The sequence below is a fragment of the Octopus sinensis genome, linkage group LG15 (genome assembly GCF_006345805.1).
Source record: "Octopus sinensis linkage group LG15, ASM634580v1, whole genome shotgun sequence".
Classification (NCBI taxonomy): domain Eukaryota; kingdom Metazoa; phylum Mollusca; class Cephalopoda; order Octopoda; family Octopodidae; genus Octopus; species Octopus sinensis.
The window spans coordinates 39,650,180-39,670,819 of record NC_043011.1 but is presented as its reverse complement, the minus strand read 5'-3'; the positions used below and the strand labels follow the sequence as shown (position 1 = coordinate 39,670,819).

General features: G+C 38.8%; 1 protein-coding gene across 1 annotated transcript; it reads right to left on the bottom strand.

The window, feature by feature from the left end:
• Positions 1 to 1,025: 1,025 nt before the first annotated feature.
• LOC115220001 (vesicle-trafficking protein SEC22a) lies at positions 1,026 to 20,623 on the bottom strand. Its single transcript, XM_029790302.2, has 7 exons — positions 20,472 to 20,623; positions 14,418 to 14,677; positions 10,814 to 10,977; positions 8,506 to 8,691; positions 6,325 to 6,449; positions 3,640 to 3,708; positions 1,026 to 1,376 (listed from the first exon to the last, which is right to left on the bottom strand). Exons 2-7 carry the CDS (start codon positions 14,609 to 14,611, stop codon positions 1,173 to 1,175), a joined length of 942 nt encoding a protein of 313 aa, XP_029646162.1. The 5' UTR covers positions 14,612 to 14,677; positions 20,472 to 20,623; the 3' UTR covers positions 1,026 to 1,172.
• Positions 20,624 to 20,640: the final 17 nt, after the last annotated feature.

Here is a 20,640-nt window from a genome sequence, read left to right as displayed (position 1 = left end):
TTTTTTTTGAAGGAAGAAGAAGCAAACAGTTAAAAATATTCATGCATGTACAAAAGCTGTTAGTAGGTCATGCAAAGGTTTTCTCCAAAATAAAAAGTCAAAACCTAGTTAGCAATTTCTGTTGACAGAGAATATACTGAGTTTATTTCAAAAGACAGGAAGGTTTCTTTGGAGTGACGATACCGCAGCTGTATGAGAGATGAAATGGTAGGAAAAAAAAAAAGAATGGAGAGGAGGAGGAGAAGATTGGAAGTTGCAGATTTAGATGAAGTGGGTCCCAGCAAAAATACTGAAAGAGGTCGCAGCAAACTTGGTCTGGTGGACATCTCTTAACCACATTGCTGGCGGCTGCCACACACGCACAAAAATTTCGATATGTGCTCATGATAGCATGATGATTATAGGCACTGAGTTAGAACGGACAATGAATGTTTTTCAAAAAGGTAATTTGGTGTCTCATTCGATAAAAGTGAGTCTTTGTTATGTGACGATGTTTGTCTTTGGTTCAAAAATGATTATTTCTTTTTGTAATGAGAGATGAGTTGAAAAGTTGAATAAAAATATATTTCACACATGCACACACACACACATATATATGCATGTATACAGACAGTTTACATATACATGTATATATATATATATTTACGCACACACCCCTCTCTCTCTTTCGGAGAGGCACAAGCACCTACACGCACATATACACACACGGCAGTAACTTCCGCCTGCCGAATTCAATCACAAAGCTTCGGTCGGCTCGGGGTTATAGCGGAAGACACCTACCCAAAGTGCCATGCAGTGGGACTGAACCCGAAACCATGCAGCTAAGAAGCAAGCTCCCTAACCACAAATATACATTTTTACACACAGTCAACTCAATATGTATATATATATATATATATATATATATATATATACACACACACACAGTCAACTCAATATGTGTGAATATATATATATATGTTTACATACATGTGTACATGCATGAGAATATATATCATTAGCATCATCTTTCATCTTTTAAAATCCATGTCCCAAATGATGATATATATATATATATTCACATGCACACGCACACACACACACACACACACAAATATATATGTAAATATGTGTATATAATTTAAACATGTACATATATAATGCGTACAATCTATATTGCATGCCAACCCATTCTACAGCATGTATTGTTTCTGTTTCTCTTCGAGCCTCCGTGTACAGATAATAAACGTTGTGAATGAAGCTACAGCCACATAAAATAATGTAGCAATGATACTGTTCTTGTATTCCCAGACGTATAATTGACATAAACAAATACTGGCAAGAGTTGCTCCAGCCAAGGCAGTCTTCTTCTTTACTGGAACTAACATTAGGTAAATCTGAAAAGAATTAAAAAATGAATACAATGAAAAATGTAAAAATTAGTTATGTATATATTACATATGCATGTACATATATATTGTATATGCATGCACATTGTTTGTATGTGTACAATATATATAAAAGGGGTAAAGATCCACTCCTGCCATGAATGAACATGGGATTGCACCTAGAAGGCGGCGAGCTGGCAGAAACGTTAGCACGCCGGGCGAAATGCTTAGCAGTATTTCGTCTGCCGTTACGTTGTGAGTTCAAATTCCGCCAAGGTCGACTTTGCCTTTCATCCTTTCGGGGTCAATAAATTAAGTACCAGTAACGCACTGGGGTCGATGTAATCGACTTAATACCTATGTCTGTCCTTGTTTGTCCCCTCTGTGTTTAGCCCCTTGTGGGTAATAAAGAAATAGGGATTGCACCTAGAAAGTTCCCCATAAAAGCACAAATCCGGGCAAGGTTTTTGATGGAAGACCAGCAGTCGTTCATGCATACCAGCCTCCCTTCTCCTGTCACTGAGTAAAGGCAAAGGCCGATACAGCTTGGCACCAGTGATGCTGCAACTCATTTATACAGCTGAGTGAACTGGAGCAACGGGGAATAAAGTGTCTTGCTCAAGAACACAACACACAGCCTGGTCCGGGAATCGAACTCACTACCTCATCATGATTGTGAGCCCAATGCTCTAACCACTGAACCATGTACCTTCACACTGTATATGTATATATGCACACATATATGTGGTACAAAATATTTAAAAAATGTCCCATGCATTCTACATGCAACCTAAATGCTGAATGAAGTGTTTTGGATGTGTTTACCTAGATATTTAAAATGGAATATGCTACACTTACATGTAGCAAACATCCTATATACACACGCCAACACACACATCCTCATTTAATGTCCGTCTTCCATGCTTGGATGGGTTGGACTGTTTGACAGGTGCTGATAAGCCAGAGGACTCCACTAAGCTCCACTGTCTGCTTTGGCGTGCTTTTATGGTTAGACGCCCTTCCTAGTGCCAACCACTTTACAGGGTGGAAGGGTGAATTTTTACATGGCTCCAGCACCAGTAGGATCACCAGGTAACTTGCAAGACAAAAGATCCCTCAACTGTGAGTGGTAGGTCTGTGCCAGGTGGAGTGAAGTTAGAACATAACATAGAAACAGAAAGAGGGGTCTTGCTGTAGGAGATATATGATTACCCAGAGCACTGCCACACACATATACACACGACAGATTTTCAGTTTCCATCTATCAAATCTACTCACAAGACTTTCGTTGGCTTGAGGCTGTAGCAGAAAGCACTTGTCCTAGGTGCTGTGTAGTGGGACTGAACTAAAAACCATGCAAGTGAGAAGTGAATTTCTTAACGCTTACACATATACAAGGTGTCCCCCAAAACTGACATCATTTGAAATATGAATATCTAAGTAACTACATACCCTAGGCATATGAAATTAAATAGGCTTCATGTTAAGTAATAGATGATCTATCTATCAAAATCTGAACGAGAGATTTGGAGGGATGTAGATTTTATAACCGATTTCACAAAGGTTCACAAACGATTAATATGTGCAACACCAGTGACATGACACATGTCAAGTCAGTAGTCTGGCTTCTGCTAGACATGCAGGTCTTGCGTAATATTCTCCAGCACCTCAGTGATTTTCTATTTGAGTTCCTCCTAAGCTTGTAGGAAGAAGAGGGATATAGACTAGTCCTTTCAAAAAGCTCCATAGAAAAAAATCACACGGTCAAGTCAGGTGAACGTGGTGGCCTTTCAACAACACATTGTCATTATTACTGGCTTGTCTGATCCAAACTTATTTTTTTTTACAAATTTTGTTAAAATTTGAGATCATTTGAGTTAGAATTGGCTATGTTATTAGATTCTGAAATGATGGGTAATTTTTGGGGGACACCCTGTTTATTGGGCACAAGCATGGCTGTGGTTTAAAAGTTCACTCTTCAGCACCTTTGGCAAGAATCTTCCACCAGCACCGTGTGTGTGTTAGAGTTGTTGTTGACATCATAAGACTATTAGAGTTGTTGTTGACATCATAAGACTATAATCTTTTGAAAGAACATGAAATAATCACTTTTCTTTTAGGGGACACACACACACACACACACAGAATGGGCATTTTCAGTTTCCATCTACCAAGTCCATTCACACAGCTTCAGTGAACCCAGGGGCTATAGTAGACAAAATGTCACTTAGTGGAGGTGAAGCAGGTCAATAAAAGACAAAATTCTAATTACCTGGAAACCTGTTAAAAAAAAGGATATAAAAAATGCAGCTGCGTATTGTGTGAAATCTTCATCATAGACCTAAAAATGGTAAAAAAAAAAAAAAATACAATAGATTTATTGGAGGAGTACAAATAATTTAGAAAACAGTTTTAGTGTTGAAATTATAATTTACGAAAAAAAAAAATTAAGAGAGGAATCTTTTATTTTTTTTATCTATATGCACAGGCATAGCTGTGTTGTAAGAATTTTGCTTCCCAACTACATGGCTCCAGGTTCAGTCCCACTGTGTGGCACCTTAGGCAAATCTTGGTAGACAGAAACTGGAAGACGCCTGGTGTATATATTATGTGTGTGGATGTGTCTTTGTGTTTGTCTACCACCACTTGACAACCAGTGTTGGTGTGTTTACATCCCTGTAAACTTAGTGGTTTGGCAAAACTGACTGATAAAATAAGTACCAGACTTAAAAGAATAATAAGTACAGGGACTAATTCCTTTGATTAAAAATTTTTCAAGGTGGTGCCCCAGCATGGCCTCAGTCTATTGAGGTGTCAGTTGCAGTTGATTGTAACTTTGGTAGAAAGTACCATGTTTTTTTGTTAATTGTTTTAGGTGGCAGTGTAGTGTGGTTATGAGCAGACACAGATGACCTCTTGACCTTGCTACTTTGGAGCCAGCAGAGCATTGAGGATAGGATGGTCAGAGAGGGTGGGAAGGGAGAGAGAGAGAGAGAGAACCAGTTAGTTCTCACTTTCAGTAGAGTGGAGTAATATGGAATAACTTAGTGAACATTCGAATTTGTGAATAAAATGTTGAAATTGAAAAATAAAACAAAAAAAAAAAAAAAAAACAATAGATTTATTGGAGGAGTACAAATAATTTAGAAAACAGTTTTAGTGTTGAAATTATAATTTACAAAAAAAAAAAAAATTAAGAGAGGAATCTTTTATTTTTTCTATCTATATGCACAGGCATAGCTGTGTGGTAAGAATTTTGCTTCCCAACTACATGGCTCCAGGTTCAGTCCCACTGTGTGGCACCTTAGGCAAATCTTGGTAGACAGAAACTGGAAGAAGCCTGGTGTATATATATTATGTTTGTGGATGTGTCTTTGTGTTCGTCTACCACCACTTGACAACCAGTGTTGGTGTGTTTACATCCCTGCAAACTTAGTGGTTTGGCAAAACTGACTGATAAAATAAGTACCAGACTTAAAAGAATAATAAGTACAGGGGCTAATTCCTTTGATTAAAAATTTTTCAAGGTGGTGCCCCAGCATGGCCTCAGTCTATTGAGGTGTCAGTTGCAGTTGATTGTAACTTTGGTAGAAAGTACCATGTTTTTTTGTTAATTGTTTTAGGTGGCAGTGTAGTGTGGTTATGAGCAGACACAGATGACCTCTTGACCTTGCTACTTTAGAACCAGCAGAGCATGAGGATAGGATGGTCAGTAGAGTGGAGTAATATGGAATAACTTAGTGAACATTCGAATTTGTGAATAAAATGTTGAAATTGAAAAATAAAACAAAAAAAAACCCAAAAAACATACAAAATAAATGTTTCCCTATTTGGTTGATGTTTGTTCAGCCCTGTGGTTCTCAGTCAGGGTCCACATAAGATGTTGTTGCTAAAATTTATGTGCAACAAACAGGCTATGTTTCTACAACATACACTTTTACTCTTTTACATGTTTCAGTCAACTGATTGCAGCCATGCTGGAGCACCGCCTTTAGTCGAACAAATCGGCCCTAGGACTTAATCTTTGTAAGCCTAGTACTTAATCTATCAGTCTCTTTTGCTGAACCACTAACTTTCGGGGACATAAACACACCAACATCGGTTGTCAGGCGATGGAATGGGGTACAAACACAGGCACAAAGACACATGCACACATAAATATATATACATATATACACATGATGGACTTCTTTCAGTTTCCATCTACCAAATCCACTTGCAAGGTTTTGGACAGCCTGACGCTACAGTAGAAGACACTTGCCCAAGGTGACATGCAGTAGAACTGAACCCAGAACCATGTGGTTGGGAAGCAAGCTTCTTACCACACAGCCACACCTGCGCAATATTTGAACATGTTTTTAAAAGCACCCAGTGCACTCTCGGAGTGGTTGGCATTATAAGGAAGGGCATCCAGCTGTAGAACCCACACCGAATCAGACTGGAACCTGGTGCACTGACACAAGTGCTTTTTACATGACTCTTACAGTCCAATCTTCTCCAAGGGAAGTGGCCATACATGTGTGTGTGTGTCTTTGTCTCGTCACAATTTGACAACCAGTATTGATGTGTTTACGTTCCCATAACTTAGTGGTTCAGCAAAAGAGACTGATAGAATAAGTACCAGCATAAAAAAAAAGTGTAAGTACCGGGTCGATTAGTTTCACTAAAACTCCTTAAGGTGGTGCCTCAGCATGGCCACATTCCAATAACTGAAACAAGCAGAAGATAAAAGATGACTCCTGACACAAAATATTCTCCAAAAGCCATTAACTGCTCAATGGCCCACAAATACATTGAATTTGGAAAGGTTAAAAGCCCACAAAGAGCATCTCAGTGGCCCATTTGTAACTGAAGCCCATATTTTAATGATTCCCAACATAGGATCAGTAACAGGTGGGCTGTTCTCATGATGGTTCCACATGTTTGATGGTTAACAATAAAGACAAGTGCTACTTACATCTACAACTCCTGTACCAAGCACATTAAATCCATGGAGTAAATGCAGGGCACTGCACAGAGCTGACATAAAGAGAGCAGTGCAACCGGAAACACCCAAAGGAATGTAACGGCCACCAATTCCAGCTGGAAATAGAACAATAACATATCGTTAATAATACAGAGTTGCTGATACGATTGGGACTCCATATATTTAATGATAAATTTGTAAAGGAATATACATATATAGTATTATTGTAACCAAATGCTCAGATGTGTTTTCATCATCATCGTCAACGATTAACGGCTTTGGTTGGCTAGAGGCTACAGTAGAAGACACTTGCCCAAGGTGCCATGCTGTAGGTCTGAACTCGGAACCATGTGGATTGTTGTTGTTGTTGTTTGTTCCTTCTCGAGCCATGCCTGGCTTATAAGGGCCGGTTTCCCGGTTTCTTGGCATATAGGTTCCCCACCTGGATGGGACACCGGTCCGTCGCAGATGAGCTGCAAGATGCAGGAGGAAAGAGTGAGAGAAAGTTGTGGCGAAAGAGTCAGCAGAAGTTCACCATTACCTTCTGCCAGAGCCACGTGGAGCTTAGGTGTTTTTGCTCATAAACACACACATCACCCGGTCTGAGATTCGAACCCGCGATCCCTCGACCGCTGCTCTAACCACTAGGCCATGTGCCTCCACATGTGGATTGGAAGCAACTTCTTACCACACTGCCATGCCTGCACCTATAACCACACCTACACATTCATCACCATATTTATGTCATCTTTTCCATGCTTGCATGCACTGGATTGATCTATTCCATTCCAACACAGTGCTTCACCATTTATTGCATTGCATCTCTTCTGAAAGGTTGAAAACCTCGAGATCAGTCTCTACCAGTTCTCCCCCATGTCTTACTTGGTCTTCCTCTTTCACAATTCCTTCCACTTGAATGTCTTGTTATTTTTCTTTACTGACTTGTCATCATTTTATTAGTACAGACGTTATATGTCTGTAGAAGGGCAGGCATCTCTCTTGCACACTGTAACTGATTCTTCTCCCAGTTTATCTCTCATTTCATCTGTATAATGTCACTCATGCATCCTGAATTCTAACATTACATGCCCAGTGGACCATGCTCGTTCAATTTCTTTTCAACCCCATTCACTGTCCACACCTCACTGCCATGCAGCACTACACTTCATACATTGTACTCTTTGCTTGGAGAAAGAATCCTCTTGCTGCCAGCAGAGATAATAGCTCCTTGAATTTTTTTTTTTTTCACCTTGTCATCATTCTGGTTGGTCATCTACTGTGCCCACCTCCACTACAGCTTAAGTCACCCAGGTAGCAGATGCTATTAACTACTTCTATGAAGTCTTCTAAGCATTAAAATGAATTTCATTTATTTGGGCATCTTTTACTGTAGCTCTCGGCTGACCAGTGCTTCGTGGGTGAGTCTGATTCACTAAAAGATGCCTGCGTACACACACATGAGGATTTATAAGACTTGTGGGGTGCCAGAAATGGCTAGGTACGATAACAGAGCTCACAGTGAAATAACAACATTGAAAGATATCAAGCGTTCGTAAGAAACCATAAATATGCAAGTACTAAATTCCAATTTAAACCATAAATCCGTACAAATTTCCATGAATATTTTAAGGATATTTTACGAAAAGAGAAATAGAAAAGAAAAAAATTTTTCCCAAAACTATGGCCTACGAAATAAACTTACAAAAAGTATAAAAATTTAATCCGTTCACATAATCAAGGGGCAATAACTCCTACAAATCGTGGGGATATTACTTTCAATAACGATATGGTCATTCACTTGATGTCACAACACGAAACGAGAGAATGTTAACGATGATTATATATATATAATCTAATAGGGATGAATTATATGGTTATGGACGATGTGCCTAGTTTCGACATATTCGGCATTAGAAATTTTTTTTCTTTTGCCCTTGTTTATAAGTTGTTTATAAATTTAACCTTTAAAGGTATTTTTTAGTATGCTGGCCATTGATAAAATTTTCTTCGAAAAATTTTATCCTATAACTCTGCCAGATCAGACTGGAGCCTGGTGCAGCCTCCTGGCTTCCTAGATCCCGGTCAAACCGTCCAATCCATGCTAGCATGGAAAATGGACGTTAAACGATGATGATGATGATGATGATATATACATAATGTAAGGCTACTCACCTGAAACATAGCGAGAAAGGACTGCACCATTTTTCTTATCATTAAGCAATTCAGGCTGAATTTGATGGGCAGAGATCTGGAATGGTGGACGTAATTTGATCTCTTGACTCAGCTCTGACAGGTTTAATCTTGTTGTTAAAGATCTGGGGTTGTTGTACTTGGATTTGATTTTCTGTAATTTGGTATCTTGAGAAAAGGAAACAGAAAGACTGATAATAATGTGGTTTTGCGATTAGAAGGTTGCTTATAAGGCTGACCAAAGACATGTAAGTGGGTGGAAACTAAAAGAAGCCCATCATGGAGGCAATGACAAATGAGTCCTTTGGGAATATGCTGGGTTTGAAAAGAAGACCTACGAAGCCGAGTGAAATCATAGCCATGTCATGCAACTGGCACCCATTACACTCTCAGAGCGGTTGGCATTAGGAAGGGCATCCAGCCGTAGAAACCATGCCAAATCAGACTGGAGTCTGGTGCAGCCCCTCAGCTTACCAGCACTGGTCAAAGTGTCCAACCCATGCCAGCATGGACAAGAGACGTTAAATGATGATGATATATATATAAATCAAGGCGGCGAGCTGGCCGAATCGTTAGCATGCTGGGTGAAATGTGTAGCTGTATTTCATCTGCCGTTACGTTCTCAGTTCAAATTCTGCTGAGGTCAACTTTGCCTTTCATCCTTTCGGGGTCGATAAATTAAATACCAGTTATGCACTGGGGTCGATATAATCGACTTAATCCGTTTGTCTGTCCTTGTTTGTCTTCTCTGTGTTTAGATCCTTGTGGGTAGTAAAGAAGTGCCGGTGGCACATAAAAAGCACCATCCGATCGTGGCCGTTGCTAGACTCGCCTGGCCCCCGTGCCAGTGGCACGTAAAACGCACCATCCGACCGTGGCCGTTTGCTAGCCCCATTTGGACCTGTGCCGGTGGCACGTAAAAAGCACCCACTACACTCAGAGTGGTTGGCGTTATGAAGGGCATCCAGCCGTAGAAACATTGCCAGATCAGACTGGGCCTGGTGCAGCCTTCTGGCTTCCCAGACCCCAGTTGAACCATCCAACCCATGCTAGCATGAAAAGTGGACGCTAAATGATGATGATGATAATGATGATATATATATATGACAAAACAGGAACATGAAAACTTTTTGGTATTATTTATTCTGCATTACACAGGTTTCATTTGTGCATGTATATGTATATATCATGTGTGTGTCTGAGAATGAGTATCTGTGTGTTTGTATCTCCTTGTCTTGACATCTCTTGACCATTGTAAATGATTGTCATTCATTTCTAATATTCTGCAAAAAGATGTCTGGCCATGGCCATGTATTGCCTTGCTTGGGAATGGATGAGGGCTAGTAACAAGAAGGGCATTCATCCAGCTTTAGAAGTCAGCCTCAGTAACTTTTGTCCAATGCATACAAGTATGGAAAAGTTGAAGTTAAAACAATGATGAGGTTTACAATAAAATTTTGCTTTTTTCAACCAGTCCCGTAGCACTGAATCTCATCACCACCATTGTCATTTAACATTCATGTTCCATGAATGGTTTGAGAGGAACTTGTTGGTCCAAGGACTGCACAGAGCTCCAGTGTCTGCTCTGGCATGGATTCTATGGTTGGTTGACCTTCCTAATGCTAACTACAGTACAGTGTGGACTCGGTGCCTTTTTTGTACCACCTGTACAATTGAGGTTGCTGTACAGTCTGTGGGGTGAGCCCTGGGGTAGGTGGAGGTGATCAGTGAAGGGAGAAGAGAGTGGGATCCACATGGCAACCTACACCTAGTAGGGAAAAATAAAAAAAAAAGTTAACTGAATGAGATCTACAGAGGGTGGATATTCAAACAACACCTGCAATTTATATTCATTATAATCTCCCTGCCCTTGCATTAACTACAAACTAGTATCTCCAGGTGTTCAGCACAGATTTACCAATATGGGAACCTTTACAGAGTTGCTCAACTCGTAAGTAATACCAGTGAATTCCCCTCAAACCAGACTCTACTATTCTAAATAAATATTAGATAATGCAGTCTGGGGTATGTTATATTTAGTAAAAAAAAGATGGATGGTCATGACTGGAATGCTTTTGATTATATAAATACTTCATTAAGGCTGGATTGGTACTCCACAACAAAGATAAAGACAAGAAGCATCTGTTAAAACACAGGACAGAGGAGAGAGTAGGTCCTGTTTGGTCAGGTATGCCTTAGGGGTTTAACAACAAAAATATGCTGAAGATGACAGCTGCAATGAGGGTGACCACAATGACAATGAGAATAACAACAACGTGTTTGTACTTACCGAAAGCTATTAATGAATATGGCCTGAGTGCAGCATCAACTTTGCTTTTGTCATAATCCAACAGAAATTCCCTCTGGACATCGTTGAGGAAGGAGAAGGCCAAGACAGAGGGATAAGAGACATCACACAATACAGAATAGGTTATATTTAAAGCTGAAATAAAACTAGAGGAAAAGAAAAGAAAATGAGAAAATAATGCATGCCCTTTCGTTGCTATATTTCTGACCAAAATACAACCCACATGAGTTCCAATTAAATTCTAAAAAAAATCATGAATTTAGACTAGTTTCATTAAACAACTGTAACTTTTTTTTACTTATCAACATATTAATGTGATATTTGGAACATAATTGAAGAAAGGGTTCTTAATCAATTCTATTGCATAATTTTTGTCTGAAAGTGACTCTAATTACTGGTAAATCCAGGTAAACTGAGCAAATTATAAAAATGTTTAAATTTTGTTTAAACATCCCCATAGAAAATGAGTCATCAGCTAATATTCAACTGGGTAGGCAACAAAATTTTAATATGGAAGAATTGTGCACATCACTAAATTATCAGTTGAAATTAATGCACAGAAGAACAGGTGTACCATAAAAGGTAAAATAAACTGAAATACTGGAATTTGGTTTTGAAGAAAACTAGAAAATTAAATTTCGTTTTCGGATTTGGTTTGCAAATTATAAGGCACCAAAAGAGAATGACTCTCCCCAGATACAATAGAATATTAAATATGTCAACTAAATTAAATATACTCACACACATACATGAACACAGGAACATATATATAAAGCTTACAATAGAAATTAAATTAAAACTTGACACCCGCCTTACAGGTAAATTAAAATTACAAGTAAATAAAAAGTAAATTTGAAAAAAATTTACACAATCTAATCATACATATATACAATATTCACTCAATATTTCTATCATGGAAAGTTGTAAAACATCCCACTCTACATACTGCAACCTTGTAGAATGCACATTGGAAGGATGTTTCAACTGGCGGTCCACTGGGAGTTTTTCATTGTTGATGTAGACATTCGTGGCACTGCCTTTTGCAGCTCCTGATTTTTTTCTAATATATGGAGATGGACTGAACCCAGAGGGATATCTCTCTGGCAGGTTTTGCTTTTCCTTCCTGCAGTTATTTTTTTTGGAGGAATAACCTGCCCTCAACTGCGTTGCTACATCTGCTCGGAACTGCAGATGGTCACACCACTTGTGAGCCCTTCCTAATTTGGTGTATAATATAAATGCATTTACAATGCTGCCAGCCTCGCCTGGCCCCCGTGCCGGTGGCACGTAAAAAGCACCATCCGTTCGTGGCCGTTGCCAGCCTTGCCTGTCCCTCGTGCCGGTGGCACATAAAAAGCACCATCTGATCGTGGTCGTTTGCCAGACTCGTCTGGCACCTGTGCCGGTGGCACGTAAAAAGCACCCATTACACTCATGGAATGGTTGGCGTTAGGAAGGGCATCCAGCCGTAGAAACATTGCCAGATCAAACTGGGCCTGGTGCAGCCTTCTGGCTTCCCAGACCCCAGTTGAACCGTCCAACCCATGCTAGCATGGAAAGCGGACGCTAAACGATGATGATGATGATGTTTACTATATACCAAACCAGGTATCGCCACCATTTATTACCCAGTCAGGGTAATAACTCGTACTTTGGCTCAGCTGATCCACACTGCCCATGTACCTGTTTTAATCGAGGTTCACAAACAGGGTGTCATTTTCATCTCCCCATGGTTGTGCATTGATAACACTAGCTTAACGATAACTAAGTTATTTTACTAAACTCTTTGTTATGTTTAAAGTAATTGAAAGAAACACAGAGCATCTCAAAATAAATACAGTAACAAAAGGGTTAAACATCGAATGGCTAAGAGGGTCCATCTGAGTAAAATAGGAACCAAAGGGGTCCATAGCTGGACTTCCCAACCATATGGTTCCAGGTTCAGTCACACCGTGTGACATCTTGGGCAAGTGTCTTCTGCTATAGTCTTGGTCCAACCAAAGCTTTATGAAAGGATCTGGTAGACAGAAACTGAAAGAAGTGTGTGTATATATAAATATATAAAAATATGTATATACGTATATGTATAATATATATATATATATATATATATATATATATATATATACACACACACACACACACACACACGTTATGTTCATATGGATATGTATAAATGTCTATAATTATGTGCTTTGAGATGTACGATACTGAAGACGGTAAAGGGAGTTACATCCCTAAACTAGAAATCAATCAATGGTTAAACTATTTTTAACAAGAATCTTTTTTGTTCATTTGGCATCTATTTCTAGTGTGTGGCACTACTCATTAGTGCCCTTACTATAATTATATTTATATAATTGTATATTTTATATATCAGGCATGTGCTGTCAGTAATTATTCAGGTGAGGCAGCTGGTGACTTTTATGCTGTAAAAAGCACAAAAAATAAGCGAAACACAGACACGCAACTGAGTTGAAGGTAGATTTGCTTCTGCATTTATAGCACATAGAGAAAATGGTGTTGTAAGTGTGTACGCAGCATGTGTACTACAGCAGTAGTATGCATAGCTTAAATGTTGAGATTGAACAGCAGGGGCGAATTATGCCTACCTAATCTACAAAAAAATAGTATATTTTGTATTTTATGCATAGTAATCAGAGTAGCCTTCATAATTTTATTGAATTAGGTGCATATTTTGCCATAAAAGCAAAATGTTACTATCGATCTATTTTATTCAAGGCAGGCACTGCCTACCTTGCCTACCCAGGTGGCACGTCCCTGATATATATGCATATAGTAGAGTAAGCATATAAATGCGAAACAAGGTGGAAAGAATAGTACTCAAATATTGGAGGTAGAGTAATATGCTTTATTAATAAAGCTGCAAAGACATCACAAAAACTGTTACTCAGAGTTTCATGTTCCTGTTTGTTGGACAGTTTACGTTGAGAATTCTCAACCAAAACTGTCCAATGAACAGGAACGTGAAAATCTGAGTAACAGTTTTTGTGATGTTTTTGCAGTTTTATTAATAAAGTATATATATATATATATATATATATCATTATCTTTTGCTGAACTGCTAAGTTACAGGGATGTAGACACACCAACATCAGTTGTCAAGCAATGGTGGAGGGACAAACATAGACACACAAACATATACATATATATATATACTTATACAACAGGCTTCTTTCAGTTTCTGTCTACTAAATCCACTCACAAGGCTTTGGTTGGCCTGAGGCTATATATAGAAGAGGCCCAAGGTGCCATGCCTTGCGACTGAACCTGGAACCATGTGGTTGGTAAGCAAGCTGCTTGTCACACAGCCACTCCTGTGCCAACATTGTAGGATAGGTGTGAAAGGCAGACTTAACCAGTTTGAACATAATACAGGGAGAATATTCTGGTGGGATATGGTTGGATTAAATGCTAAAGGGTTCAACAGAAATATGGTTAACGAAGGGCAAATTTATCAATTGAAACTTTTTAATAATTTAAAAAAAACAATAAACAAAAAATCAAACTCCCAATAACTTTGACCAATTAACAAAGCAAAATAAATAAACAAATGCATACTTACTATATGGCAAGTGGTCCTACAATGTAGCTGCACCTATCGGCAAAATGTGTAGCTCTTTTGCAAACCAGTTTTAACTGTTGAAAGCCTTCTTGTAAGTTGATTTTAGATTGACTACTAGGCGATATGCGGTCAGTACTGGCAGAGAGAGGAAGGCCATCGCTTGTCCGGCTGATCATAGTCTGGTAGATAAACATGGTATCTGCTTTCGCCTCTGTCTTTGAGTTGGTGTAGGCAAGACTAAGTCAGCTAATATCTCATATCAATAATAGCCAAATGGTGGTAACGAAAATGAAATGAAAAAAAGTACATAAATATAATATCAAGTGTGTCTATGAATGTGCGTGTATGTGTATATTTATATCTATAATAACAAATGCCAAAACGAATTTTTGTGTGTCAGTGTGTCACACTTTGATCCTCTCTTTCCCTATTCAATGATACTTCTATTCCTCTTGCTGGGGTGAAAGAAATAGTAGGCATAGAGACGGTGAGGGCAGTAGTAGATTGACAGTTGAGATGGTAATGGGGTGAGAGTAATACTATGAGCTGTAGTTGGGGTAGAAGCGGAGGCAACCGTGATGATGATTGTGGTGGTGGTGGTAGCTGAGGCGGTCAAGCATGACGGTGATAGTAAGGGATGTGAAAGACAGCGGTGATGGTGATGGAGGGGAAGGCGGTGAAGTCAAAGGTGTTGATGGTTGTGGTGTCAGAAGTCTGAATGGTGTGTGTATGGCAGTTGTGGTGGTGATGGTGGTGGTACTGGTGATGGTTGAAAACAGCCAACAGGAGAGAGAGAGAGAGAGAGAGAGAAAGGTTAGACAGAAAAAAAAATTGTACTGATTCCCTGAATGGGAAGACAAAAAAACTGTTTATCACAAAGTTTTGCCCTAAGTCCCAAGTGGACAAATTATATCATTGTTTTGATGAAAATTGTTCATTGCTTGAAAAATATTGGTCAAGTTTAATGAAATTTAATATGTACTCAATACATGAAGTGTCATAGTTGGGCTCAAGGTCCAATGAAGAGCCCTCCACGGGGGCTAGCTTAAAAGCTGCCCGATCTACTAATGGTTTTTTTAAAAAATACTTAATAGCGTTCTGTTTATCATTTATGCAGTCATCAAAATTGTTATAATGTCTTGTTGTTGAGATAAGTTCTCTTTCTTTCCTGATGAGAAGATTACGTTATTTTACAATGTTTATTCCTTTGGAATAAAACCAATGTTGTCTTCGAAACATATGTCGAAAGAAAAAGAATTTCAATAACACCTGTGTTCAACTCCATTTATTTACTTATACTATACAAATTACTGCACATTAACCCGGAGTTTCTACCTTTGAATAGGTCGATACATCCTTGTTATTTGCTTGAATTTTGCTACCCTGGTAACTATTTATTGAATTTTCCATGTTAACGGTAAACAAAGGATAATTCATTCATCCATTTACATAGATATATCATCATCACTTAACGTCTGTTTTCCGTGCTAGCATGGGTTGGACGCTTCAACCGGGGTTTGGGAAACCAGGAGGCTGTACCAGGCTTCAGTCTGATCTGGCAGTGTTTCTACAGCTGGATGCCTTTCCTAACGCCATATATATATATACACACACATACACATATATATGTTTTTAATACTTTTCTCACTGGATTGCTTATTTGTTTCTCTTTCCCATCTGTGATTTTATTTTTGGTGTTCTACATAAATGAAAATATTTCCTCCATCTGGCTGCTTTTCTTTCTACAAAATGGGAAAGTATTGTAACGAGTTATATATATATTTATCACCCGACGAGATACATCTGCACCACCGCATGCTCCTGAACCAGTTGTTGAGTGTCCCACCTATGAAGAATTGATGCCAGGTGTGTCAAAGCAAGTGTCATGATTAATAACAAATTCTCATATATTCCATCTTGCGTCTTTCATTTTCCACACACACACACATATATATATATAGTCCGTTGCCAGCCTCGCCTGGCCCCCGTGCCGGTGGCACGTAGCACCATCTGTTCGTGGCCGTTGCCAGCCTTGCCTGGCCCCCGTGTCAGTGGCACGTAAAAGCACCATCCATTCGTAGCCGTTTGCCAGCTTCGTCTGGCACCTGTGCGGGTGGCACGTAAAAAGCACCCACTACACTCACGGAGTGGTTGGCGTTAGGAAGGGCATCCAGCCGTAGAAACACTGCCAGATCAGACTGGGCCTGATGCAGCCTTCTGGCTTCACAGACCCCAGTTGAACCGTCCAACCCATGCTAGCATGGAAAGCGGACGCTAAATGATGATGATGATTATATATATATATACCCAAGACCAGGCCCCCATGCAAAGATCAAAATCACATCACATAAGAACATTGTGGCACAATTTCTTCACTGCAACTGGTCCTGCTCTTTACAATGTTATCTTGAAAGAAATTAAAGTAGGAAAAGACCCTAACCCTAACCCACAACTTTCAAACGGTATCTGGATAAAATCCTCCAGAAAATACCACAAAAACCACCTACACCTGGATACGTCTCAGCCAACAACCCTCTTCTTGAGTGGTCCAGGGCGTCCCGAAATAATTAATTAAAAGACTTTTCCAGGTGATGCTATTGAGTTAGTCATGGCCTGGGCCAATAATGTATGTATGTATGTGTGTGTAAATGTTTGTTCCCCCCCCCCAGCATCGCTTGACAACTGATGCTGGTGTGTTTACGTCCCGGTAACCTAGTGCTTTGGCAAAAGAGACCGATAGAATAAGTACTAGGCTTACAAAGAATAAGTCCTGAAGTCGATTTGTTCGACTAAAGGCGGTGTTCCAGCATGGCCGCAGTCAAATGACTGAAACAAGTAAAAGAATATATATATATATATATATATATATATATATATATATATATATATATATATAGGCGCAGGAGTGGCTGTGTGGTAAGTAGCTTGCTTACGAACATGGTTCCGGGTTCAGTCCCACTGCGTGGCATCTTGGGCAAGTGTCTTCTACTATAGCCTCGGGCCAACCAAAGCCTTCTGAGTGGATTTGGTAGACGGAAACTGAAAGAAGCCTGTCGTATATATGTATAAATATGTATATGTGTGTGTTTGTTCCCCTAGCATTGCTTGACAACCGATGCTGGTGTGTTTACGTCCCCGTCACTTAGCGGTTTGGTAAAAAGAGACCGATAGAATAAGTACTGGGCTTACAAAAAGAATAAGTCCCGGGGTCGAGTTGCTCGACTAAAGGCGGTGCTCCAGCATGGCCGCAGTCAAATGACTGAAACAAGTAAAAGAGTATATATTTGTAGGCAGGCGAGATGGCAGGATCGTTAGCGCGTCAGACAAAATGCTTAGAGACACTTTCCTTCTCTACATACAATAAACAAAGAAGCGGAATGCCTTACATCAAGGCTGACTGACGTAGGTGTTAAACAAGATGCACAGACGGGCACTAACGGAAAAAACGGGAGAAGATGGGCGTGACTTGTAAGCGTTTGAACTTCACACGTATTTTGACACTTGAGGAAGAAAGGAGAAAGAAAAACAAAGCGTGAGAAAGGGAGGAGGAGGAGAAAACCATCAACCTGTTACCTTTCCTGTTTTCACTTAAACCAGCAAGGTTCACACGCACACGTCGTTGTTAATTGCAAAGGGCTGGGAAAGCATTTTTTTAAAGTAACAGGGGCTAATAACAACGGCTGTAGAACATGTAGAGAGGAAGCGTAGCTCTCTGTATTGAGGAAAAATTAATCCCCTGTCAATTATAATCATACCAATTTATAATGTTGGCAACTTTTTAATTACTTCTGGAACTAGTTTAGCAACTGATTCTATCTCTGAGACCGCGTATTAAAACCTGACGCAATTACATAGTAGGAGAAATCAATTTTGTTATCTAAACACACACAAACTTTCATTTAATCCACGGGATGTTAATATTTTCATCATCAAAAGACAGTGACCTCATCACTAGCACTTATAAAAGTAACAAAGTAACGGTTTTCGTTTGTTTTCAGATGGCGAAGATGGCCCTTACACGCTGTAATAAACGTAATTACTTACTTACTGACTGCTTCGGTCTTAAATCATTTTTGAGCTTTGAAATATAATTATTTCAGAGATTTCGCCAGAGAGGATGGTTTAAAATTTGAATGTGTGCAAGGAGTTCTTCGCCCCTGCACGCGATCGGTCGAACCGCTAGAAATGGCAGCCAAATTCGAGCTCGTCAGGGAAAAGGGGAATGACGCGTTGGATAATGCACCACACACACACACACAATAAATGGTCACAGTTGGAATGCCTTCGATCAAGGACACTCAGGGACTGAATATGAACTAATATTATATTGAGCCAGAGGCTGCTCAACCTGCTAGAGATAGCAGTCAAACCATCCTCAACTCACAACGTACGTTTTCTTAAATAAATAAATAATTAATTAAATAACCGTCTTGGACGATATAGTTCGGGTTAGCTTAAGCTTGAAAGGAAAGGGGGAAAAAAGGCTCTACGCTGCTTAGATCATAGGCTTGCTTGATCTGACTTGGAGATTAAGCAACAAATGTATGAATGGAACAACAAAGGTCAGAGGGATGAAGAGAGAAAAAAAAACGAAAGCAAAAAGCAAACTAGGTCTACAGATAACAGATGAAAACATTGATATCATACAACAGAATGATAAAATAGCGAGTCAAATTCTATGTTAAAGAAAAATTATAATAATAATAGGTGTGTGAACACGTGATAATAACAAGCAAAAATGAGTGGTATTATAAACATACATATATACACATATACACTTAATGTTTAGGGCTCCGATGAAAGGTGTTACTCAGTCACTCAACTAGAGTGGTAACAGATGTAAGATAATGAAGATCAAAAGATAATAGTTTATTCCTTTTGCCATTTCTTTATACCACTCCCATACATATATAGTAGCTTCAGGATCAGAGATGAGAAAGTTTTCATTAAATAATATTTCACTCTCACAGTAATCATTAATTTTTTCCACGGTGTAATTGCAATCAATCGTATTTATTTAAGAAAAACTATACTCTCAGCGAAACTTCGAAGTCATAGTCAAAGTATAAGAAATATCATACTCTACACTTGTATTGAGTCCTTTAGTTAATGTTCGCTGTTTTTTGTGCACACAAAAATATTGCGCGTGAGTGTGTGTGTGTGTGTATAGCTTAATAAGACACAAAGCCACGTGTGAGTATATATATATATATATACACCTATAAATAATATATATATATATATATGTAAATACACACACACATACATATATATGTATATTTGTTGTTTAGAGGGAAGAAAGGACAGTGGATGAAATTGATCCCACCACTAACACGTCATTTTATTGACTCCAGAGAGATAAACAGTAAGATTCAGCTAAGGTACCATTTGAAAACAGAACGTAAATACCACAAAGTATTTTCGATCATGGAAAGTAAGCCACGATTTCTATAAGAGAGATACGGCAGAGGCAACACGTTTTTGGAAAAGTATGTCTCAATATAGGCGATGAAAGCTATACGACTACTTTAAATGGTATTTTTCTTTTATCGACACAAGAAAAGGTGGTAATAAAAAATTGGTGAAGTGACCCCCTCCCCCGATTAATGATTTGAACTTAGAAACAGTCCTGAAAAGGCTAATTTAATCATTTGTGACATTGTGATTGCAAGCCGGTCGTGCATTTTGAGGATGCGAAAACGAAAAAACTAGAAGGAAAAAAAATTACAGTCGATTACATAAGTATTTGTATTACAGCAGGAATCAAAATCAGAAAGGAAAAGTTAAAAGATGACGAGCGTGATAACAAAATGACAGAAAATACTATTAATTTACATGACAGGAATAAACTATAGTCATTGATGTTGATATAAATAAATAAATAAAATTTTACACACCATAACCGGCTTGTTTGACATTACTAATAATAAGTTTTTGCGCTAGTTTCATCGAACAACAATAAATATTTATATGATAATAATACTTTCAATATTATTATTGATCTTTGTAGTAATTATATTTACTAATGGCTCGTTGATAAACAAAAATATTTACCATAAATACATCCGTCTTTCCGGCACTTCTTCTCTGTCAATCTCCCTGTCTCTCTTTCTAAACATATGTTCGTGACAAGGTTTTTTTTTTCGGACAACGTATCAAACCGGAAGTTTTGTCGAGAATAATATCCGGTTTGCTACTTATGCTTCTTTCTTTCCTTCTTTGT